At 40.5% G+C, this 25,407-nt stretch overlaps 2 protein-coding genes across 4 annotated transcripts; one reads left to right on the top strand and one right to left on the bottom strand.

Moving 5' to 3' along the window:
* Window positions 1-218: 218 nt before the first annotated feature.
* Window positions 219-12,381, top strand: ap5z1 (adaptor related protein complex 5 subunit zeta 1). 2 transcript variants are annotated; one of them, XM_088008191.1, is made up of 18 exons: window positions 219-334; window positions 1,215-1,352; window positions 2,977-3,157; window positions 3,941-4,091; window positions 4,176-4,288; window positions 4,368-4,542; window positions 6,450-6,509; window positions 7,231-7,371; window positions 7,466-7,503; window positions 7,747-7,909; window positions 9,048-9,226; window positions 9,305-9,447; window positions 9,524-9,642; window positions 10,595-10,722; window positions 10,795-10,892; window positions 10,967-11,099; window positions 11,604-11,818; window positions 11,902-12,381. In XM_088008191.1, exons 1-18 carry the CDS (start codon window positions 294-296, stop codon window positions 12,152-12,154), a joined length of 2,469 nt encoding a protein of 822 aa, XP_087864317.1. In that variant the 5' UTR covers window positions 219-293; the 3' UTR covers window positions 12,155-12,381. The 2 variants fall into 2 exon arrangements, with proteins under 2 accessions (XP_087864317.1, XP_014859442.2); XM_015003956.2 differs by lacking the exon at window positions 6,450-6,509 and adding an exon at window positions 5,505-5,552.
* mmd2a (monocyte to macrophage differentiation-associated 2a) lies at window positions 12,373-23,584 on the bottom strand. 2 transcript variants are annotated; one of them, XM_088008192.1, is made up of 7 exons: window positions 23,150-23,584; window positions 19,042-19,123; window positions 17,668-17,828; window positions 17,362-17,436; window positions 16,424-16,525; window positions 16,238-16,307; window positions 12,373-15,536 (listed from the first exon to the last, which is right to left on the bottom strand). In XM_088008192.1, exons 1-7 carry the CDS (start codon window positions 23,176-23,178, stop codon window positions 15,240-15,242), a joined length of 816 nt encoding a protein of 271 aa, XP_087864318.1. In that variant the 5' UTR covers window positions 23,179-23,584; the 3' UTR covers window positions 12,373-15,239. The 2 variants fall into 2 exon arrangements, with proteins under 2 accessions (XP_087864318.1, XP_014859445.2); XM_015003959.2 differs by having other exon boundaries at window positions 12,373-15,459; window positions 23,150-23,568.
* Window positions 23,585-25,407: the final 1,823 nt, after the last annotated feature.

Below are 25,407 nucleotides of genomic sequence, written 5' to 3'. Positions count from 1 at the left end.
ACGGGGTGTAATAGTGAGACAGCCTGAGGAAGTCAATCATTGGTGTGGCATGTTGGCAGGCTGGCATCAGCTGAATTAAAGTTATTATTTATTGTTGCTCAATAGCATGTGAGTTTTTATACGTTTTAGTTAGCGCATAAATTACACAATGGCGCCATTTTATTTAAGTTAAACATGCAAGTCTAAACAGTCGGAAGCGGAACTGATGTCATGTCATGTGAGCGCAGTCCGGACATATTTTAAACGCGCACTGTTTACCTTCCGCTGTAGCGGAAAGGCTGACTGATTAAAGAATGTATTCTCTCGGTTCAGAGAGTTTAATTAAACAAGCGAGGTAAGGACTCGGAAAATGTGGGTTTTATTCAGAACCTTTTGCTCTTGTGCTACTTTGCTAACAAAGCTAAAACCAGTTAGCTCGACTTAACTTCCTTGTTTGCGTACAGATTTTATTTTATTTTACGTTTTAATTATTCATGCTGGTAAAACTTGAAACGTATCGTTTATATTTTATGTAGCCATTAACTGAAAAACCGAGGCTGTCTCTTACAGCAACAAGAAGTAGTCCGCTTCCTTATTTTCCCCCCGTGACATGTTGAAATGAAAACATGTTACTAAAATGGAAATTTGCATATTATTTACTAGATTTGTTTTGGAATGTAAAAAAGCGTTTTTACCTGAGTGACTTATCAGTGAAATGTGATCTGGTAAGCGAACACCCTGGGAATGTCATTGTAATGTCAGTTGTTTTGAATATTTTACCATTTTTCCTGAAAATTTGAAGAGTTTTTTTTTTTTAACACGGTGCAGATATTCCCCAAAAAGTGAAACTTGGTATAAAGATTTAGATGCAAATTTAGTTTTGTTTCAAGTATTGGTCCTCTTTAAGCACAACACGGCTAATCTTTTGAGATTTCGAACCATTTTTACCCTGAAAGAGTCTAAAATCAGTGAGTCTGTCAATTGCTTAAACAAACAACAAACAAACAGCAAGGTAAGGAGAACAAAGCACGACACTTAAAAAGATTCCAGGAAACAAAGTGTTAAAAATGAATTGGCTAAAAGTAACATTTTAAAAAAAAAAAGTCACTTCATTACTTAGTCATAATAATGTTGAATATCCTTTGGAAAATGATCAGGTCAAGAAACTAGACGTGATTCAAGACTTTTGTGCAGCAGTGTGAGATGAAGCCTCCGGCGTTTTGGTTGTTTTCCAGGGAGATTCAGGAGGCTGAGCTGCAGAAGTTTTACAGCCGCCTCATGAAGCTGCTTCAGCTCAAGGAGCTCGGTTATGAGACGCTGGACTCGCTGCACCGGCTGCACCTCATCCTGTCCGCTAATAAATATGCCCGAACGTAAGAGGCTCTCCTATTTGTCCTAATAATGTTGATAGGTCTGATTACACTGTAATAATGTTTTCAGAGATCCAAAAACCCAAATATGTTATGATGCTGCTTTAGGTTGTGTTTAGGCTCTGTCTTAAAAATATAAAACATAAAACATTTATTTACCTACTGGCGGTTCTGGAGCCACGGGCTCCGGGCCCCTGGCCTGAACCACTGTAGATCCAAACCGTAAAAAAAAATGTTTGCTTTGTCAAAAGAAAAGCATCCAGTTTAAAATTTGTATAAATTAAAAGAAATTTGAGGGGGGGGTTTGTTACTCTACCCTTCGCATAAAGAACAGGCTTTTGGGTCACTCTCTCTTTTTAAACACTCAGCGTATTTAGCCAAGTTAAATAAATCACTTAATTTGGCAGCTGCTTCTGAGTAAAGGTTACTGAACAGACGCATTTCTGTTTAGTATAAACATACAATTTAAAGGTTAATACTTTGTGTTGTAAATAACATTTTCAATTGTAAGAAGATTTTAATGTATTGGTAATCTTTCTTTGTACCGGTCCGGTAGTCCAAATCTGCATCAGTCCATGGGCCGCAAACGGCTGCTGGGCTTCGCTTTGGACACCTTCTAGTTTGGGTGGATCTGTAGCTCTCTCCAGTTCATACAGATGGAGAGGATCTTTGAGGACACTGTGTGTCCTCTGCAGCCAGCAGGGCGTGTAGATCTCATCCCAGGCAGGTAGCTGACGGTATATGATGTTTGATGGAGTCTTTATGGTCCTCTGCAGGACCTTGTTGTCTGCCGCCGGATCACACCAGGAAGTTTATCTTTCAACAAGTTTGTCGTTAGCTTTTGTGCCTTTTTGACAAGAGTCGTGAGGTTTGTTTTCCACGGGAGGTATTCAGAGATGTGTGACTCTGAAGCTGGGAAGCCTTTTCTCCGGGGTGTCAAACTCATTTTCGCTGTGGGCCAAATCAAGACCATGGAGGCTCTTAAAGGGCTTAAAGGGATCTGGCCAGAATGTATTGATAAACCTGCTCACCAACTGTTAAAATATCATTGAATTCTTAAAATTAAATAATATCAATGAACATCTTTTTAGTCCTTCCAGGATTTTGTGATACCGTTTGTGATTTTAATTTTTTTTTTTTTGCAATAAAATCAAAGTGTTTGTGGTACTAATTTGAAAATATCTGCACTTATTTATGATGATAAATGTGACTTTTTAAGGCTGAAGCATCTGTTTAGTACAAATAAAAAAACTTTTGACAATTTTTGAGAAAAATCTGCCACAAACTCCCAATTATGTATTACCACAAAAAACCTGTGGGGATTTGTTGATTTTGCGTGAATTTTCAACATAATTCTCAAGAAACTGGAGGGACTGATTGATATAATTTGGCAGTAACTGCATTGATTTGATTGATAACATAATATTTAAGCACACTTAGTGTTTAGTCTAGAGGGCCGCATTAAAAGCTACAGTGGGGCGGATCTGGCCCACGGGCCTTGAGTTTGACACATATGCTCTAGAGTTTACTATGAAACTCTTTGACTTCTTCTCTGATTAACACTTAACATATTTAGATTATTTTATATTCATCCTTACTGCTCTGCTATCTCTGTTATCAATCAAAGGCTGCCCTCAGATCTCCAGCAGAGGCTGCTGTCGCTCCTCTCCTCACCCGCAGAGCAGTTCCAGGTGCTGAGCTCCGCTCTGCTCAGGGAGACACCGCCCTCTTCTGGTGAGGAGCTGAACAACATCCAGGAGAACATCAGTCAGCTGAACACGCATGCTGCCGGTCTGCTCGTCTCACAGGTTTGCAGGAAGATTAAAAAAGAAATATGATCAGAATTTAATTTTATTTGTGAGCCATTCCAACTACTGCTGAAACGATTAATTGGATTAATCGCAATTATTTGATTACTAAAATAATCAATTCATCGTGAACTGAATTAATCAGACTGAAAAAAAAGGCCATTTGCTAAAAGAACAACACAATCAGAGCAGTAAAAAATCCCAAACTGTACAAAAAATGTAAACATTTTGCATTTAAGCTAAGAAAAAGGAAAAACAACTTTAATATGTTTTACCCAGAACTCCTTGTGTGGTGAAATTTCAGCTTCACCTGGTTCAAATTCTGTAAAAAAATACAAAAATTACTTCCAAGCACCTTTTTCTATCCAATTAATCAGTTAATAAAAATAAATAAATAAATACATTAACAGGTCAGCCCTACACTGTATTATTGATTCAAGCAGAAAGGTTTGAGCTTTTCACATTTCGATGTAGAAGTAACTTTGTCACTGCAGATGCTACAAGTGATTCACAAAAAAAAAAAAGCCATCATTGCATTTTAGGCGATAAAATGTTTATTTTCCTATTTAGAAAATGAATAAATTATTTACTTATTTGCATTAATGCATTTCTAATTTGCATAAGAAAAGCTTAAATAAAAAAAATCTCCAGAATGTGCCCATTTTTAATCCGATTAATCAATTAATCTTCATAGTTATTGATCAATTTATCGATAACTGAAATAATCTCTAGCTGCAGCCTTAATTTCCGACTCGTTTTTCCGCTCTGCTTCGACTGGAACAGGCCAGATCCAGGACGGATTTGAACAATCTCTGCGCTCAGCTCATTCACGGCCTGGAGGGCCGGCCGTCTGATGGGCCAACTCGCTCGCTCACGTTCGCCCTGCCGGTGCTCAACAGCGTCCTCAGGCTCAGCCCAGAGAGCCTCACCGAAGGTAACCAGCGGACGAAAACAGGCTCCTCGGGACTCTGTGTTTTGTTTAACTTGTGACCCGTATCCTTCTTTTTTTCTCCTCCAGAACACGTCACCATTCTGAGTAAAAAGTTCGTCGACTGGCTGCGCTACGCGAGCATCGTGCAGGGGGGCGGAGCCTCCTCGGGAGGGTTCTTCACAGGACCCAGGTCCCGCCAGGTGAGCGATCTGGACCCAAGATGTCCCCCGCGGAAAGTTTGAAAACTTTGTGTTTCAATCCGTGTTTTGTTTGTCTCAGCCTTTGCCCACAGCGGAGCTGGACGGCTCGGTGTCGGGCGACTTCTTCACCATACTCTGCGTGGGCCAGGGGTTCACGGAGGACCAGTGGATGAACGTCTATTCGTTTTCCATGCTGCGTCACTGGCTCCTCACCTACCACTCTGTTTCCAGCGGAAACAGCACAATGGACGCTGGTATGACCACAGCTTGTCATCTTACTGCCACAAACTTTACCGTATTTTAAATGGAAGTTAGGCTTTTATGACAGATCAGTAACCTTAACCCTAAACCAAAGTTCCTACACAGTCTTGAAAGTCTACAAAAGGATGAAACTGGATTTGATCGTATTGGATTTCTGGATAAGTATGGAATAAAGATTCGAGTTTAGACTTATCCCATTAGCTAAACTATTAAATTCAGATTTCTAATCTACTAAAGAACTTGTTACATTGACTAAGAGCTAATATGTGCTTTAAGATTACCTCACAACTTTAGTTTTTGTCTACCAACCAATAAGACACATCCTTTTTAAAAAGTTACGGCTCTTTTAGCCTCTACACCTGTAAAACTGAACCCAAGGTCCTTTTTATCTTGAGAAACAAAGATTTGGACAATCTGTATTTACACTAGAATAATCCAATCCAAAGTTTTCTAAATATTGTACATTTTTGGTGATGTCAGATAGCGATGTATGCCTAAAAAGCAACATTGAGTTGTATTGTTATGGGTGGAAAGGACTCTATAGTAAAGCCCAAATAGGTGAATGTTTGCGTCCGTAATGTCCTAAAAAAAAAAAAAAAAACGAGGCCGAGACTGAAAATAAAAGCTGTTCTGCCAGAGTTTTGAGCCAGTCCATTACCCAATTAGTCTATCACATAAAGTCTTATTACAATCTATTGATCTTTGTGCTTGGAAAGGGACAAAATGGGGAAAAGTTCAAAGACTAGAGATACTTTTACAAGGCACCGTATATGTTGGACTCTAAAGTTTGAAACGCTGAGCAGTAAAACATCAAAGAACAGGCGTATGCTAACTAAATGGGACTTTGTTCTTTATAAAAGAGCCTCCTCAACCCATGAATCACAGAGGTGACTCAACCTTCACATCACTCACATGAAACAACCTGCCTTTTTTTTGTTGTTTTCGTCATCTCCAGCAAGCAGGCTACAGCTCAGCCTCTCCCTCTCCCACTCCTTTTCCAATGGTAAGACACAAGGATTCGTGGATCTTCGGTGCATGCGTTCACATCTGAGAATCATTAACTCAACTAAACTCCCAAGACGTTTTTTCGAGGCAGCTCACCACATTTGAAATGCTGATTATGAATCCCAGCTGCACCTGACCCTAACAAACAATCCCTAACAAACACGCCACGAGCTTCTGATCTCTAACCTCCTCTTGTCTCTGCTGTCCATGTTGGACAAACTGCAGTGATTGCAGTTTCTTTCAGAGAATGATGTACTAACCATTTAATAGCCCTGGTGTCAAATATGTTACATGTTTAAGTGTTTTTCTTTGTGAGAAATGTAACTTTTTAGTTTTGTGCTAAATATTAGATGTAGCATTTAGGTTGTGGTGGTAATGCTTGTTTAAGTACTCCGGGCATCCTTAAAAATTCTTAAATTCGTGTATATAAAATAAAAATTGTAACATGTGTTATATTAATAAAAATGTATGTTGGCGTTAAATACGTTTTACATTTAGTCGTGGCAAAACTATTTAATCTTACATATTATACGTACTTTTTTTTTTTTTTTTTTTTTTTTGCCTCGCCTTGCGGGATTTTCCGTCAGGCAATATTTTGAGTCGCCCGCAGATGTGATTCGAGGCGGTTCAGGCATAGACATAAATATTATATTATATTATATTATATTATATTATATTATATTATATTATATTATATTATATTATGTCTAAGGGTTCAGGTGTTACCGCTAAATAGCTAATTGCTAGCTAGCTTTTTCCGTCTGTCATGGAAATGTGCACATTTATTGTGGACGAGGTTCGTTTAGTACCAGTTTTACCTGGTGCCAGTTTAATACCAGTTTTACCAAAGTTTTACTTTGTTGAATTTTATTTCAACAAAGTGTTTACTTTGAAGGGAAATACAGCTGGGAAGCAGGAGTAAAGGATGAGCGCACGGATCCAAAGGAGAAAGGAGGTACAGATACTGAAGCGGGGAAAAAGATTTAAGGGGATGATAATTTATGTCTTCAACCAAAGTAAGAATGTGACAACATCTATTAATAATCTACAGGTCGTACTAATTTCTTCCTTGTAACTTTCCATTCTTTTTATTTTTGTATTTTGGCAATTTTCTTTTATATGTTCTGTCGTGATACAGGTCTTAAATTTAATTCATAATGCTATTTAAAAGTCTTAAATTTGAGTTGGTGAATCACTTTAGACATTTTTCATGACGCTTGTTCTTGATTTTTTTTTTTTCCAGCTGTTTTTTTTCTCCGTTTGTTTGGCTGTGGTGTATATATGACATAGAAGTAGCTAAATAAACCAAACTTTCGTGACATTTAGATCATCACCTATGATTGGTTGTTTTTATCGTAAAAGTTGACACAGAAAACGTGGTGTGGCTTATAAGTATGTTTTTATCCCTTAAATTTGATCTGATTTGGTCACATTTTAGCCACAAACTTCAACACAATTTTTTTTACTCCGTGTGACAGAACACAAAGTTGCTCATTATAGAAAGGAAAATTATGCATATAATTTTTTAAATTTTTTTTATTATGCTCCAAAGTATTTTAACTTTCTGCTTTTCTTTATTTGTTTGTTTTCTGGGTCTCGATCCAAGTGGATCCGAAGCAGTCCAAATCAAGCTTCTTTTCTTTCCAATCTTTAATCCCTGACCGTGCTTGTTGCAGATGATCGATCGGAAGTGGACGGATCAGTGGTTTCCATGGTTTCGGCGACGTCCTCCTCAAGCCGCCTTCTTCCGCCAAAGGAGCGTCTGAGAGAGAAAACGTTCCAGTACTGCCAGCGCCTGATCGAGCAGTGTGATCGCAGTGAGTGAGCTCCACCAGGAAATCCTCCTCTTTTAGTTCGAATCGTTTAGCATGTGAGGTTGAACTCTGGCGTGAGTTTCTCTCTTTCCATCAGAGGCCCAGAAGAAGTCGGACACGGAACTGCAAAAAGCGGTGAGATTTTGAATGTGTAAAAACATGAAAAGTTAAGGAGCTGGGCGGTAAATTCTACTTCATTCATTTTTGAAGATTTAATTTTTGGAAAATCTGGATTTTCTTTTTCTTTTTTTTCTTTCCACCAATGAACCCTTTGGGTTTCCATAGTTCAGAGTGAAGTCGGCTTGACTGTTATAGAAATATTCACAAGAACGCATCACGCCGCTGCCGTTTGTGTGCTGACTGGTTCCTCTCTGTTAGTGCATGGTGGAGGCCGTGTGCATCCTGGACTGCGTGTGTGTAGAGGATCCCTCCATGGTCTTCCGCACCTTCCCGTCCATAAAGGCTCTGTTTGGTCGGCTGAGCTCAGATTTGTCGTACGCCAGAGTTCTGCTGCCCATAGCTCAGTTCTACCTCAACCACGGTGAGCGCTGAAGCCTGACTGACATTTACTGCACATCACCCTTAACAGTGGGCAGAGCTGGTTAATACCTAAACAAAAATAATAAAATCATTCACTGAACTTAAGTTGCTTTTTGTTAGTATTTATTACCACTTCTGCAAGACCTGTTTTATTTTTCTTCTTTTTACTGGGTTTTGGGCACCTGTCAACAGGTCATCCTTTCTTAAGCCTTTTACCAAACGCCTATGAATCACAATAGTCTGATGTTTAATTAGATGTTTGTTCAAGCTATATTTCTATCTTAAAAGTCCTATTTTTACTCTCACAGAAGACATTTGATTTTCCATTTAATGTTGCGCTTTGATTTTGCTACCTTAGACAAGTTTCTTTGAAATCTTTAAAAATGCTTGAATTTATATTGTGTGTTCAATGGAAAGTGCTTGAAAATACTTCATATTCAAACTGCACAGTTTTGTAATAAAATGCAATCCAACATTTTCATTAAAAGCCTAAATTTGAACAATGTTGTTTAAGGTTGACGCCAGATATTTTCATACAATCTGATTAAAACACACACACACATTTAGTTCTCTCACTTTTTCAAGTTGAATCAGACAAAACATTTCTTATTTTAGGTTAGTTAGAATGACCGAAATTAATTTTGACACAAAACATATTAATTTTTTTTTTTTTACTTGCTAATTAAGCATTTAATCTGAGCAAGAAAATAATTTACTTCAACACAGTTTGTTTGGATTGTTTCCATGTGTTTATATTTATTATTCGTAATTGCTCATTGACTTGCTGATCTGTGTAATTGAACCAAAGGTTGTCCTTTATTTTATGCATTAGACGTTATTTAAGTTGGGGGATTTTTTTGTTAAATTTGTGTTTCATTCTCAGACCAGATGCGTTGGAGAAACATCTGAAAATATAAAATGTTATATTTTAGTGTACAGACTCTGCTCTGCATGCTGTCTTTTTGACAACTTTCTACTTTTGACTTGAGAGCTGCATAGAAACCACAACGCTGTTTATGTTAAATGCGGAGGAAAATCCACCAACAACTACGAATGCGTTTATCTGAAATTGAATAACGGTAGATGTGACCCTGAATGTGTGTGTGTGTGTGTGTGTGTGTGTGTGTGTGTGTGCACAGGTGAAATGGCAGCTGTGGACTGCGAGTGTGTGTGGAAGTTGGTCTTCGGCCGCTTTCCCGCAGAGCTCTTCAACGACCCTTTCCTCGCCCACGAGCTGCTGCGCTTCCTCCGACAGAACCTGGACAGCCTGCGGCTCCGAGCGCCTGAGTTCATACGATTCCTCCCGAACTTCCTGAAGGTGTCGATCCAAAACCCAGGCGTGCTGCGTGCCGCTGCTTGGATCCCTGCTCACTCTCTGAACCCTCTGTGTGTGTAGTTTCTAGCATGGGATAGCTCAGCGGTTGTGGATGATTTTGTGGATCTGCTGCCCTCTCTGGTTACTGAAGGAACTGCGGTGGAGATGCTTCACACGCTGCTGGACCTGCCGTGCCTTTCTGCTACACTCATCTTGCAGTTCAGGTCTGTAGACGCACAAACGCGTTCAGTGCTGGTTATTTACCCACGCCTCACTCGTTTCTCTGTGTGCGTGCTGCAGGTCCGTGTCTTTGCCCATCTCAGAGTCGAGCAGCCGAGGCCTGCTGTCGCTCGACGCATTTCGAAACCCTGCGTTCAGAGGACTTTTCCTCTTTCTGCTTCGAGTGGAGACGGGCTCAGGTAGCGACAGACTCAAAATATGTTGGGAATTCTTTTTCTACACTTACATAATCCACACGCGTGACGGACGGGTATGAAATCTGAGCAAACGGTTAACAAGCTTATGATTAATGGTTTATTAGGTTAAAATTAGTTCCAATCTGTTAACTTTCACTTAAACCTTCTTTCAGTGTTGTAGTTTGGCCGCCATCCAGGAGAGGGCGGCGCTGGTCGTCCCTAAGTGGAGCTAGTTGATGCAGAAATAAAGATGGCGGGCCCATACAGGAAAGAGAACAGGTCCAAACAGAGTCTGGTGTGGGACATAAAACGCTCTTATTGCGGTTCTGTTTTGAAACACAAACGAGCTTAATGGCGCTCATTCAGCCAGGATGCATGACGGGGCAGCGTCGACTTCTCAATAAAAAATAACGGATGTGAAGAGGCCATAGCAGAGAAAAATTTAGCATATGGGGAACAAAACACCATCCTAATAAGCAAGGTTGAGTTTTGAGTTAAAGTGCTTCATGACGCAAAATTTTAACTTTCTTTCAAAAGCAACCAGACAATATCACATTAACAGAGAGATGTTCACACAGTAGTACTGTTTCACATGTTTTATTCTTTTCATCTTTTATATTTCTGTTCACAACTTGAGACGTTCACATTTTGTTGTTTCATAAATATGTCTAACTGTAATAATATGAGAAACCCTCAATTTTCTGTTTATTCAGTCAGTATTTAATGCAACTGAAACAAAAATAATGTTAAAACTTAATTATGCTTTTTTAAAAATTCAGCATATTATGACAAATTTAGCCCTTTCTGTTATAAAAAGATGATTGACCCTTTTGATATAAGAGAAAACTCAGTGTTTTAATTGTCGCTGTTGTTTTCAAGACTTTTTTTTAATTTTTTATAATAATAAAATTGTGTTTTTTCGGTGGAGTCGTACTGATTTTGCTCCTCTGCTTAGGTCACACCATCGACCGGTTGAGCACGCTCCACGACCTGCTGGCCGAGGCGGCCGACTGGCCCAGAGTGGTGCGCTGCGCCCAGGTCGTCCCCGTGCTGCTGCACATTTATTTCAACACGGTTGTTACGGTAGGGACAGAGCGCATCCCAAGTTTAACGTTCGGAAAAGACAGACTAACAGCGGTCGTCGTTGGCTTTCAGGTGGCTGAAGAGAAGCTGTTGGCTCACCTGATCCTGGTGATGCTGGAGAGGAGCGGCCTCCTCCTCGCCATCCCCACCTACAGCAGAGAGATACACAGGTACAGCAGGAGACGTCCCGTCTCCGTTTCCCCGCCTCCTTTTTCTCACCCCTGCCCTTGTTGCCCTCCTGCAGGGTGTTCAGCTGCCACCTGCTGAGGCTGTGCAAGCTCCGCCCCTCTCTGGTTGTGGACCAGTCACACGAGCTGCTGGAGTTTGCTGGGACGACGGCGAACGTCTACAGCAAGGAAGAAGTCTACACTCATGTGGTAAAGAAACAAAAATCAGTTTTGGTTCTGATTAAAATTTTTTCCAATTATGTTTTTTTTTAAGGAAAAAAATCACTAAATCTAGCCACAAAGTTGCTAAGTTGGCAACAGTGTAGAGGTAGACATTTATTTTATTGTTCATTTATTTTTAAAATGATCTTATGATGATAATTTGGATCTTGAGAAATTCAAAATAATGATGTTAATTTAATTTCCACAAGAGCTTCAGTAAATGTCAGTAAATTCGAAAATGTGTTTAAACACGGTTACTATGTGCAGCTTTGCAGTATAAATCACACTTAGAATATTTTCTGATGAATAACATTTGTTTGTGGCAACATTAAACCTTACAAAACGTAGTAAATAGTTTTTTTTATCATTTTTATCTGAATACGTACAGACATGACTTGCTGGGCCAGTCCGTCACTCAATAGAAATGATAATAAAACGCAATAGAAAACGCTGAGCTGTTTTTTTTTTTTTTTTCGTCATTTTGGTCGGCAGGTGTGGGTGCTGGGGGAGTACCTGTCGGTGTCGTCTGACTCCAGCTGCTCTGTGGCGCTCATCACTTCCTGTTTTGAAACTCTGGAGGCGGTGCTGTTTGAGATAACCTCGTCTGCCCCACCTCCTGGGACGGTGTGCCCCGCCCCTAAAGTCATCACCACGTTGATGAGCGCGCTGGCTAAACTGGCGTCGCGATCACATGACTTGATTCCAAGGTGAATAACTTTTTTTGTGTGTGTTTCATTAGAGTTCCTTTTAGAATAATGTAACGTGATTGATCATTTCTGTCTCTCGGTAGGGTGTCTCTTTTCTTCTCCAAGCTAAGAACCGCAGCCAGAAACGGCTCGGTTGCTTGGTGCGCCGACGAAGAAGACCTCGTTGCCATAGTAACCCGTGGTGAGGAGTTGTGGTCTCTGCTGAAGGCCCCTGGTGTGGCTCAGAGCGTCCTGACGCCGCCCCCTCACGTCCTGACGCCACGCTGGCACAGAGACACGAACCTGGCCGTGCCGCTGCAGCTTCGAGTCCTCACCAGGCTCACACTCTCGAAGTGACACACACACACACACACACACACACACACACACACACACACACACACACACACACACACACACACACACTTCATTCTCCTGCACTCGCACTTAATATGAATTATCTGAACAACAAAACGGCTTCATTTTGAAATTAGATTTTTTTTTGTAAATAAATGAGATGATTCATCTGAAATTTAATGATGTTGTAAATAACTTAAAAAAATAAATCTCACTGGTTTTTGAAAGTGTCATATTTATTACAATGATTTTACTGAAATATAGCATTTTTACAACAAAAAAAAAATACTTGATTAAAAAAAACACACACACACAGTTCTTCACTTCCTGAGTCAGTGGTGTCTTAAAACAGTAACACACTTCAGTAGAAAAATCCTCTCACTTGTGGCTTTTACTGTCATCAATAAAAATCAACATTTTCATGGATAACCTGCATGCTCAACATGCTTAAATCGACAGTCGTCCAGATTCAACTAATTGGTTTGATTAAATTCTGCATAAATGACACATCTGTGAATTGAAAAGTGCTTGTGAGTTTAAGTGCATCGTATTAGCAAAATAACTGGCAATCACAGTCCAGATTGCAGTGGTGTAACTTTCTATTAAACTGACTACAAAAATTTAGATCAAATCATTTCAAAGATTTTTTTTCCCCAATTTTAGTGCAGATCAGGTGAAAAAGAAAAAATAACTACAAATCTAAAAGCTTCATAAACCTGGTTCCATAAATGAGCACAGCATTGATCTGATCATTTCTGTATTCAAGATCTGATGAAACTGAAAGGTCAGCTGTTCTAGTGAAAATAATCTCACTGTGCAAAGGTATCAATCAGGAGAAGGGTAGAGAAAAATTCCACAAAGAAAACAGACTAAAACTGGATGATTTTCCAATATGTGCGTGTGCATACTCATGCAACCAGATAATTCAGATGTTTTTGTTTTTCAGTCAACTACTACAGGATATGCAACGTGTTAAATTTGCAAAAAAATATTAATAATTTATCGTCTCATTTTATTTGCCAACACACTTTTTTAGATCCCCTGCAGTCCATCTTGAATTTGCCCGTACAATTTAAAACCTTTCCTTTTGTCAGTTCTCTATGACGCATCTTAAACGATGCCAGATTGGAGTTATTTAACCTCGACATGTTACCATAGCAAATCGTGTAAAATTAATTAGCGACACCTTCACAAACAATAAAAATCAACAACAAATTTACAATCAGACGACATTGATCCTGAGAGCAGCTGTTGATCCACAGCAGGCTTTAGGTCCGTCTCCATTGCTCCCCACTCTCTCAGTCCACCGGATGAGTGGACTTTTAACCAGAACTTCTTAGCCAAACGCAGAGCATATCCTTAAAAGAATGCCTCCCTTAAACTCTCACCGTGTGATAAAGTCAGTTATTAAAAGTGGCTGGTAACTTTAGGAACCCCAAAGCAAACAGTTACTGTGAAAAAACCTTGAGATATCACCAATTTCTTTTCATTTTCACTGCCAACAGCTGATCAGTTTCATGTTGTTCATTACGTCAACTAAGTCCAGGCTATAAATAATTCAGTAATTGTCGCTGCTAATTGTTGAATCAGTGTTGAGTGCAAACATACACAACCCAACTGAGCAAAGAACTCATTTTGAACTGGATCTTTAGGCACTTTATTACCAGCAGCCTGTTGCAAAGAGGCAAATTGTTCAACGTATTCAGTCGAAGCTAACGAAAAGCAAAAACCAGATTCATGTTTTAACAAAAGGAAAATAATATTTTTGCTGAGATGTTGTGATTCCCAAGGAGAAAACGATGCATCTTGTAAGGGACCTGTCTCTGATACCGATTCTTCTTCTTTTGTCCTCCATATGACACAACATGCTACCAGGATCTGGTACTTGAACTAGACTTGCATGGAAAAGACAGCCGAAATCCTCCCCCAAAGAATTTTTCGAGTCCTTTAGAAACTCTTCACAACTCTGAATCTGGACCACTTTAAAACGACCATCTTGTAAATTATTGCTTCATGCTGACATAAAGTAGCTCCTATGCTAGCTTAGCATAGAAAAGACATTCTGGTTTTTCCCCTGACAGCCAATCAACATTCCACTGACAATGATCTTCATTTAGCTTCAGAGATAATTTATCTGCAGCCATTATGCACTGCAAAAGTACATTTACCCCTTAAACTTGACATTTTCTCATGTTACAATCATAAACGTTGACGTGGTTTAATGGGGTTTTATGTGATATGACTGTGAAGTGGAAAAAAAAATTATGGTTCACATTTCTTTGTCAATGAAAGTCTGAAAAGTGCGGTGCGCTTGTGTTTTGCAAAACCCCCTTTCACTGCAAATGTAACTGAAAACCTTTTGAGGTGGAATGACGCATCTTGAGACTAAAATTTCTTCTTTCCAAAAGAACCTGACCTACGTCTGGACTTTAATTGAGCCGTTCAATCTCATGAACATGACTCGATTTAAGCTTTTGTTGCAGCTCCGAGTGTAAGCGTCAACCTAAATAAGTTATTATTCTTCTTTTACTTCACAATTATGCACCACCTTTTTGTTGGGTTACTGACACATAAAATCACCATTAAACCCGTTGACATCTGTGGTTGTAACATGACAAAATGTGAACAATTTCAACACTTGAGCCACTATAGACCTTAAATTATTCTACTGAAGATATTTCAATGCTAAACCTATATATGTTTAGCAACAACAGAAAATATTTTAGCAGTGAAATAAGTTATTGCTTAAAAAAAGTAGGCTTAAAGTGCTGAAAACCTTTGCAGTTTTCTATTTAGGCACACATGGATGAGGTTTACCAGTCCTTGAGCTGGAGAAACAAATGAAAACTTAATACAAATAATGCTCTTAGTCAGCTCTTTAACAGCAGAATCACAATAATATATTAGAATAAGCTCCCATTTATCATACTGTACTGGCTTTGATCAGGTGTTTCGTCCCTAAAACTGAGAGTTTAATCATCAGCACCAACCCAAGGTGAAACTCTTCAGTCCGTTTAAGTGCGGCCTTCAGTAGCCGCCTTCGGGTTTCGAATCGGCAGCTTCCGATGTTTATTCTCCAGTGAGATCAGCTGGAAAGCTGTCCGTCACCTCGACGTCTGCGGCTGTGGTCCCGCCAGGTACAGGTACCTCCAGATGGCGTAGTAATGAATGCCCGCTCCGACCGCAACGAAAAGATGCCATATGGCGTGGGCGAATGGGACGAGCCCATCGCTCTTGAAGAAGGCCACGCCCACCGCGTAGAAGACGCCTCCCAGAGCGAGTTCACACACACCTGCGCGGTCCACCTGTGATGGAGCGGGACACATTTCACTGAAGAGCCTGGGGGCACGGCGAGGGTGTCACAGCGGTTAACAGGAAAAAACTGAAAAGTTAAAGAAAATAGCACAGAAACTAAATCCTACACAGATTTTTTTATTCTCATCTTGAGGGACAGTTGGTGAACTGGCCTCTGATTACTTAAAGAGTATCAAGTGCCAAGTTTTCCAAAACGTAATAAGCTATATTGAATGTTTCTGTTGCTTTCAAGTGTTTCAAAGGTTTGCCAGTGTCAACCCGAAGGACACGGCTTCTGTTTATACCACAAATGTGAGGGCAAAACACTCCCAGAGATATCCGTTACACTCCTCGCTCGCGTTTCGGTGACGTTTGAAATAAACCTAAAAGCAGCTTTGGCAAATTCTTTTAATCTTTTCTGAAAATAACATGATCAGATTTGAAGATTGAGCTGGTGAGCGCGGGGCCTCTAAACTCAAAGCTATGAGGTTTCAGAAGAGCAGATTCAACTTCCAGGCGCTGAAAGCAAACATTAGGGGCTTCTAATGAGTCTAACCACAATGATTCAGAAGACAAGAAGGTTAATGACAAACATTTGCATATGTTGGTTTAGCAGAGCAAGGAGATGATGTGTTCGGAGGAAACGCGCTGAAGCAAATAGGTCTCAGCTTGACTCTCTATAGGGGCCGTGCGGTTCAACCACAATGGAAGGAAGTGTCGAACGATCAGAGACGGGCTCAGCATGAAGCTGAAAACAGACAGTAGCCAGACTGTTGTTTCAGTGCTCACCATGGACAGAATGACCAACGCAGGAACAGCCCCCATTGTCACATATCCCAGCAGCTCTCCCAGTTTGTACCTGCGGAACAAGAACGGGAGCGTCAAAAAGGCTACAGAGTTTCACCTGAACACATGAGGGCCGGAGTTGGGTTTCAGTCAACGCGTTCACGCAAAGCTTTAAGAAGAGAATCTTACCTCTCGTGGAAAAAAAAGACGTACGTGGACCCAACGCAAGCCATGACCCAGATCAGCCAGCGCATGTGGTACGTCCAGGGTCCCAGCTCCCTCAGCATCAACCTGAGGATGATTTTAATTCAACTCTGGTCACGTGACTCTAACTTGCACATTTTTCCCAGGACACACACCGATATTATAGACTCAGTTATTCAGTGACTGTAAGGAGCCGTTGTCCTGTGGTGAAGCATGAGCATAAAGTCTTGCATCATCAGCATTGATGAGGTTGGATATGTTGTAATGAAACCAAAGACTCAAGACGAGACGCGACATTGAGTTCACAGGACAAGAGACCAAATTTTAGAGTTACTTTTAAGAAAACCTCAAAGATCCAAGTTATGCTGCAAAAAGGCCTTTAGCCAATCTGACATCTTTCTTTTTCTGACTTGTTGAATCTCTCCAGATCTTAGGACAGAGTTTCAACTGTCTGCAACATTTACCTTTGCAGACCCCGAGAGGTCCTGGCATTGGAGGTCATTGTGATGCTTTCTGTCTCTTCCAGCATCAGAACAACTTACAGTACATATTGACAGCGTTCTCCTGCCGTATGTGAAGTTTTAATATTGTGAAATCTTGTACGACAAGATCTCGTTAAACCCCTGGAGCTAAGGCAAGTATATTGATGTTCAACAGGAAAGGAGCCCGAGAATTGAGCCTTGAGGAACTCCAGATGTAATCTCTGTCCCCCCAAGTAAATCCTGAACCAATTTAGCACAGCACTGTTCCAATCTCTCAACCAATATGTAACGATCAACCTGTCAAATCAAGTAGTGTCAAGACATGAAGACATGCCATTTAAGACCTCAATGTGTCCCAGTGCCGTTTGTGGCCTAATCCCCAACTGGATCAGATGGCGTTTGATTTTTATTTTTACAGAGCAATCCAATCCAAAGACCCACCAGGGAGAATAGGAGGCAGCGATGAAGAAGTAGATGGCCATCCGGTCACACTTGTGGAAACGTTCCTCCACCTTCCTGCAAAAAGATACAGACGAAACATTTCAAATTCAGTACGATCTTATGAAATTATATCTAAAATATTACGCTTCAAAACACATAAAACCACTGGGAAGTCATTGTTTTTGACAGATTTGAACATGTTCTCCATTTGTAAACAGTCTTCTACTCCAGTATTGTTCTCCCACTGTGACACTACAGACTTGAAAATCTAGAACTGCCGAGATGTGCAGACGTGCAAACACCCACCGGAGATGGTTGATCTTCCAGGCAGCCGTGTGGAAGAGCGTCGAGGTGAGGAAGAGGCCGGTCAGACCGCTCCCATAGAGCAAGGCGGCCACCCGGTGCCATTTGTCCACAGACAGGAAGTAAAGCACAGACCCGCCCACCATGCTGGGAAGAATCCAAATCTAAAAAAAAAAAAGAGTCATAAATTATTGTTGGAATTAACTCAGACAGCTTCATTTATATTTTTTGTTGTTAATTCTTTAGCAGAAGGCTGAAAGAAATATTTTAGATTTTGGCTGGGAAGAATGCTGCGTTCCAGTTACCTGGGTAATGACCTCGACTTCACACCTGAGGTTTCAACATGGCGACGAGCCTACACTTTGTTTCTAATAGCTTTTATGAACATCATTTTAAGCTTTTCTTTCCATAAGCAAACACAAATTTTAATTTGTTTCAGGCGCTACATGAAACATTGGTTGTTGACCCATTTTACATGCAGCTCTGGAAAAAATGAAGAGCCCACTGCACAGAACCCCATTGAAAACTTCACCAAATATTGATTTCTGAACTCTTCCTGAGTTAAAACATCTGTATTGTTTTTTTCTAAATGAATATGAACTTGTTTTCTTTGAACTATTTGAGATCTGAAAGCACTGCATCTTTTTTTGCTATTTTGACCATTTCTCATTTTATGCAAATAAATACAAAATCTTTGGTTTGATTTTGGGAGACATGTCAGTAGAATAAAAAAAAATTTATTTACTCAAACATATACCTATAAAAAGGAAAATCAGAGAAACTGATCATTTTAAGTGGTCTCTTATTTATTTCCAGAGCTTTATGTGTCATGTAAAATAAACATATTTTCACCACATCTCTCTAGTGTTGACGGGAGGATCGGACATATTGAAACACAAAGTTCTCCTTACGAGTCCTAACTGGGGGTAGTCAGAGTTGCTCCTCGTTTCCCAGTAGGGAAACCCACTTTTGATGGTGTTTAACTTGATTTTCAGACTGGGAACTCAGAATTTCCCAGTTCCAAGTACAACTGGAACAGAACGACTATCATCTCTAACAGTCTGGGGTCCAAGAAGGACCAAATGCATATAAATGATCAGTGGCAGGTGTGAACATGCTTAGTGGGTTTATACGTCACGGCTCAAGCAAAATCTAAAAAAGCCTAAACACGACTGAGCATTATTTTCCCATTTTCTTCCAATTTCTGCATCCGTCTGTTTCATTCCATCTGTGCTAGGATGCGAGGATTACGACAGATTAAATGAAACTCGCAGATTATCTCCTCCCGTCACAGCCAAAAAAGAAAGAACTGTCCTCTCTACTCTGCCTCCACATCCAGTCAACCACTTTCCCACCCACGCATGGTGGTCATCTTACCGCGTGTGTGGCACAGTTGGCTGCATGTTCATACTCTGTGGGCTGGTATCTCTTGTTGGCCGGCACCCTGCAGTTCATGTACCTGACCCCAACAACAGCGGAGAGGGAGAGGAAACATTAGTGGTGGATTTAGAGGCCAGACGGGTCAATTCGTGTCTTTACTCGTTCCGAAAACACAAAAGGAACCGGAGCAATGTGTTGGGCAAGTGATTATTCTTGGAGGATTTGCAGTTTTCTAATCCACATCACACTGTGTGTGACTTTTAGCTTTCAACGTCCCCACCGAGGCCTCCCACTAAGTCACATGACTTTAAATAATGTCCAATAAGTTGAGTTCTAAGGTGAGCAGGCAGCCAAGGCTTAAACAAAACATTGCCTTTCCCTCGTGTGTTTTTCTTCTGCTTCACCTCCTCCTAAGTGTTCTTTCTTGCTCAACCATGAAACCGAGCAGCAATAAGAGGTATGCGCGCATGATAATGAGCACACGGCCTACATGTGCAACCAAACAGCGCGGCCCGACCGTCGCGGAGGCACCTGCGGCTCCGCGCGCGCGGGGCTGCGCTCACGTAACGTGGTGTTTGTCTGGGAGAGTGGAAAAAAACAAAAAAAAAATGTGGTTTCATAACATCTCCAGATGTGCTGTGAGCTGGGATGGAGGGATTTACTGCTGATTAAATAGGATATACAATGGAGGCGCTCGTATGCTAGCTCTCTGTAAACTGTACACATCCATGTTAAAATACAAGGCTTATGTGATGGAGGAATTTTTTTTTTTTTTTTTTACATTTATCCTGATCACAAATCACAAAAACATGTGGCTAGAGCAAGCGCTGATTATGTTTTAAGTGTGAAATAAAACTTTATACTCCATATTTTAGGGTGGAACAACTACAAATATTTGCATTTATTTATTTATTGAGTTTTACATGATAACTGTATGCCTTTTTATGAACCAAACATGATTCTCTGGGGGGTAAAGGGCTAGTTAGTATATTTCCAGCAGGGGCCACAGTCCCCCTTTGCCACCCCTTTGGGGCCGCCACTGATTGGTGGGGAATATATAATAATCTGATGGAATAAAAACAATAACTTATGGGTCATAATTTCAAAAGATCCCAACACATCACCAAGAGAAACACAATGGCCACATAATGGTGGCACCATCATGCTCTGGGATTACATTTTTACCAATAGATAAAAGGTTGTTATCCAGGTGGATTAAGTTATGATTAGTTCCTGTTCGTTTCGACCAAAATCTTTGAGTGGGTTTAATTTCTTTTAATCCCCATGGTGAGTTCAAGAATGATTTCCTGAGATTGAAATTCTAGTTTTGAGAGTTGAATCAGAATTCTGTTTTGAATTCTGATTCAACTCTCAAAACTAGAATTTCAATCACAATCTGACATCATCTTTGTTAATCACCTGTACTCCTATTTACTCAAATTCCCCCGTATGACGAATTATAGTTTTAATCATGACAACAAAAAAAAATAGAAACAGAAGAAATCTTGATATTTACTGAGATCCGAGGAGGCAAAGCATCAATCGTAGCACATTTAGCCAAAACAATTAACATTGTTATCCTGTAGCTGGAAAGACTACAAAAATGCATCCAGCCTTTTTTTTTTTTTTTAAATAAATCAAAAGTTACAAAGAATAACACATTGAACCTTGGATAATAAATCCTTTCCAATATGCTTTGACTGGGTTTCAAATGTGAAAGCTGCTAAGATCTGAAGCTTATAAATAATTAGGCATCATCTGTCCTTCGACCCCGCCCTCTCTCCTCCACAAACAGATCTGTTGACGTCTGTGAGCTTTTCTGTGATGGCTTTAGCTCGTGGATGTGGGCGTCAAGGTCCCAGAATGTACATGGCAGATCTCCTCATCACATTTCCACCCTTATTTTTCTGTTTGTATGCAACACCACGTGACGCAAAGTGGCTTGGCTTTCTGTAGCCTCACTGGAAGAATCCCCTTCCTACTTACATGAGTAAAAAAATAAAATAAAATAAAACCCCAGCATGGCTCCAATGGTGACATGATGAAATAAACTCAAAGTTTTTATTGTCAAACTTCAGAGCAGAGAAGATAGAAACAATTAGTGAGATAACATCCGATGTTTGAGTAGCTGCCACTTCTTCCCTGTTTGTCCTCCATCTCTTGAGGCCGAGCCAAGAACACACAACAAGCGAGCAGCTATTTTCCTCAGCACTGTTGCTGTGTTTGTGGCTTCATGTGGCGCTCTCCTGTTCTCTAATCAGTTATGACAGAGCTCTGAGTGTGTGTGTGCCAGAGTGTGTAATCAACTGAAAAACGGGGCTGATTGCACAGGATGGACGGCAGCGTTATCTGTCTTCTTTTCTGATCCTCTCTTTCCTCGTAACAAGACTCGCCTCCTCCTCTTCTTCTTCTTCTTCTTCTTCTTCTTCTTCTTCTTCTTTTGTGCACAGATGGGCGTCACATGCCGGCTAAATGTTCCCACGTGTTTGCAGGAGCCCGGCTTTCACCTCGTGGAGACAGAGGGCTCGTTGCGCCACACAGCGCATGAATAGGATCAGCTGTACGTAATAATGTAAGGATCAGAGCCTCTGGATCACAGCGTGCGCCGCAAGAATCTGTGCGCGAGTAACTCCAAGGCTATTCCTTTCACTGCGAAGATCAAGTTAATCTCCTCTGGGAGTCCCGACTCCGGTTCTCACGATTATAGCCAAGCTTCCCCTTCAACGCACCGAACGTCCCAGGGCAGGACTGGACTTGATAAACTGGTGTCGCGGCGCTGAACTATGACCCACATCGTGGTGGGAGAGACTTACTGAGCAACAGAACCCTGACCCATGTATGTGTTTCAATGGGGAAGAAACATAAAAACAAAAGAAACATGGGTTTCTTTAGTTTTCAGCAATCTTTAATCTGATATCCCAAAACCACCACCTGTGTTAAATCAGCAGGGCCGGATTTACAAGGATGTGTGGCCCTGGGCAGAGCAGTTTTGGTGCCCTGTCCACTGAGGAAAACTTATTTTACTAATGCAAATTACAGTACACTAATAGGTAGTCATCAACAGCTATGCCTTGATTCATGGGAGGTTTAATAGCCAATAATTCTACGTCGTTCCCAAGAACTCGACTACAACTTCATTATTTCCAAATACTTGAATATTGTTTAAAAATCATTCAGTTCATAAAATATTAATGCGACTCATCTAATTTGTGCATATAGGTTTTATATAAAGTACAATGTTTGAAAAACACACATTCACTGAAAAAAAAAGCAAAGAAAAATCTTTGGGGCACCCCCCAAAAAAATGGCGCCCTGGGCTACTGCCCCTATGAGCTCTTCTTAAAATCTGGCCCAGCAGATCAGGGATAAAGTTGTGCAGAAGTTTAAAGTATTGTTTGGTTATACAACAATATCCAGATTTGACCTTCTAAGGAGAAACTTTCAGTAAATAGACAGAGTGTGACAAAACAAGTCACTAATCAGAGAAGAACACATGGGTGAGCTTTGTGTTGCACATCACCCTGAAAACAAGTGGTGGCAGCATTATGCTGTGTAAACGCTTTTCTTTGGGGATACAATCCTGAACGACAAAACAATGAGAGTGCAAAAATCTCAAGGTTTGCCCTTAAGGCAGTGAAATGGTTTAGATGAAAATATGATCATGTGTTGGAATGAACTAGAATTTGTAGCGAAACGTGAATATTGATGTTTACGGGTGTTATCTATCCAGTTTGATCGGTCTACGAAGTATTGGCTTGGTTAATACACGCCACATTTTTCTGATTTGTATGAATGAAATGACTTAGTGTTAGCCTACTTGTTCTATCACATAAAGTCTGCTCCATGTTACAAAATGTGAAAAGTTTCAAGGAGAGTGAATACCTTTCAACGCCACCGTACCCCGATGGAGGAAACACGATGATCCCGGGAGAAAGGCTGAAATTTGAACTGATTGCTCCCTCGCATACGCGCGCTCACTAATCTGTAACATCACTCTGATTGTCCTCGCGTCACAGCGCGTAGTAGATGGACAACATCTGTCCGCCGTGTGGGATTCTACTTTCATTCATAATGAGCTCAAACTTTCTGTTTTCACCATAATTACCTTCCAAATTTTGTCTTCTTGAAGTCCATCTCGAGCGCAGAAAAGCGCGTGCGTCGGTGCGCTCGCGCTCTCTTTACCAAACCAGTAGCGACCGTGGTCTCCTCCTCCTCCTCCTCCTACGGACTCTCCATGCCGGATGTCCCACCGCCGTGCATTCGGAGATGAAAACAATAAAACGGCGCTCACTCATATGTCCAGCAGGGCAAAGCGACCTGCAGAGTGGGCCAACTAGAGCTGGAGCGCTGAGACTTCCTCCCCACGGAGCGGCATCACGACACGAGCACGGAGGGAGCGAAGCGCCGCGAGGGGGGGAAAAACACTGAGCGGAGTTTGGTTTCGACTCCCGGACTTGTTTGCAGGATGTTCCGCGGAACTGGGCTTGTAAGCCCTCCCCTCCCCTTTCCCTCTCCTGGTGATAACGCATCAGCAGCGAACAGCTCCTCCTCGCTGCACATTAGCGACACACGAACAGTGAGGCTGGTGGAACATAACGCAACACTTCCAGATGGGTTCTGTTATACAAACACAGGCTTAAAGATACAATCCAGAGATGTAGCTTTTTTCTCTCTCTCGCTTACAGATGTACACTGATAATAAGAAGAGAGCTGGGTAATGAAACGGTTATTGCCACGATACAGTTTCACAAAATATAACTTTTTTTTTTTAAACCTAGTTTTGCTTTTCATGTTTGCGAGTCGATGACATCACACTAGGCACGAGATTTCAAACTTTATTGACAACATACAAGTCGACACATTAGAGAAGTTTGATGAAAAACAAAGGGAAAATGGTGAACTCTAAAGAACTCGTCGGCTGTCTTATGCCTCACGTGGTTTCTCCAGAAGCTTGGTTTTTCTAAAGCGGAGACTTTATTTTGATTAAATAAACATTTTATAATAGAATTGGGGGAAAAAACTGATCGCAACTCACTTATCCGCCAAACTGGCGGGACATTTTTGAAACATGTAGAGCAACGTACTCGCTATATCTTAAGCATCTAACTTTATTTAAGAAGGTGTTCTTCTTGTTTGTTTTTTGTGATTTTTCTGAACTTCTAGGTTTCAAGTTTTAAATCTAGTGAGAAGATTCTGGGTTGAGAAGTGTGAAATATGTCCGGTCATTCTTCTTGGTGTTAAATCGCTGATTGTTCAGATGTTTTTTACTCTGATGACTAAAATAGCACAAACTACTAGCACATGTTGCTTGCTTTGTCTAAAATTGGAGTCAATAAAAAACATAATTTACAAATGTATAATTTGTAAATTAAGCCAGTTACAAACTCACAGGAAAATATTTCTAATAATGTTTTAAAGGTTAAAAAAACACTTTCCTTTTTCAGCATTTTCTTTTTACAGCATTTTAAGGAAGACAATACTGGACTGTGGCTACAGTTGTTCAGTGGGAAAAGGGAAAGCGTCACCATTCCTGCAACGCTGCCTGCAAGATTTGATTATTCAGATTACGTTGCCCTTTTATACGCTTCACTGGGGCTTTGGTATAGATAAAACATAATATATCGATGTGTTTGGGCATCGTTTAGCTATAGAGCTGAACAATAAATATCATCTCCATGGCAGAGTTAGCACAAGACAACTCAGAAACCTGACTCTTGGCGTTTTCTGAAGTTTCTTGTTGAAATTCATAATAACAAGTTTCAACAAGTAAAAACTTTAGGAGAACCCATGAACAGATAACAGAACCCTCAGCTTGGAGGCGGGTTGCATGCAGTTTGAGCTTGATTTGCAGCCAAAGGCAACAGGAAGAGGGAAGAAGTTTAAGGAATACAAAAAGTACCTATTAAGAAACTTTCCATTTGTAAATAAAAAAACAAAAAGAGGGTGAGGACATGTAGCTTCTGTTACAAGATTTTAATCGTTAACCAAATTGAACAAAACCAAGCAAGTGTTTTGCCATAAACACAATGACAAGGCAGAAATGTAAATAAAGATGAGAATCTCTCTGATCAAAACTATCTCTTCACCACAAAACAACTGTAGACCGTAAACAGAAAGTAAAGTTCTAACATCTGCACCACCTTCATCTAAATGAACTACTTTTGGTTTATTACAGTAAGATTTTGATAAAATGGTTGTCTTTCTTTGCCTTTTAAGAATAAAGAGCTGGTTTATAATGTTATTTATGAAGACTTTTGGTGGTAACCTAGTTTTGTTGTCTCACGCATTTTCATTTATTTATCTTTTTGTGATCTGGCCGCTAAAGTCATAAAAAACCTTTTAAAAGGAAAACGTGTGGGCAGG

Source organism: Poecilia mexicana, unplaced genomic scaffold, assembly GCF_051168715.1.
Source record: "Poecilia mexicana isolate PSO_F unplaced genomic scaffold, ASM5116871v1 scaffold_8, whole genome shotgun sequence".
In the NCBI taxonomy this organism is placed as follows: domain Eukaryota; kingdom Metazoa; phylum Chordata; class Actinopteri; order Cyprinodontiformes; family Poeciliidae; genus Poecilia; species Poecilia mexicana.
Note: the sequence above shows the minus strand (reverse complement) of the source record. Positions and strands in the feature narration are given on the sequence as shown.

What these genes read in the sequence shown, in the direction of transcription:
- mmd2a (XM_088008192.1), bottom strand. Translation starts at nt 23,178, where the DNA reads ATGGACTTCAAGAAGACAAAATTTGGAAG. An exon ending in TGGAAGATCAACCATCTCCG is followed by an intron (nt 17,437 to 17,667) that starts GTGGGTGTTTGC and finishes ATCTTTTTGCAG; the next exon opens with GAAGGTGGAGGAACGTTTCC. An exon ending in GCTGCCTCCTATTCTCCCTG is followed by an intron (nt 16,526 to 17,361) that starts GTGGGTCTTTGG and finishes AATCATCCTCAG; the next exon opens with GTTGATGCTGAGGGAGCTGG.
- ap5z1 (XM_088008191.1), top strand. Translation starts at nt 294, where the DNA reads ATGTATTCTCTCGGTTCAGAGAGTTTAATTAAACAAGCGAG. An exon ending in GGATCCAAAGGAGAAAGGAG is followed by an intron (nt 6,510 to 7,230) that starts GTACAGATACTG and finishes TGCTTGTTGCAG; the next exon opens with ATGATCGATCGGAAGTGGAC. An exon ending in AAGAAGTCTACACTCATGTG is followed by an intron (nt 11,100 to 11,603) that starts GTAAAGAAACAA and finishes TTTGGTCGGCAG; the next exon opens with GTGTGGGTGCTGGGGGAGTA.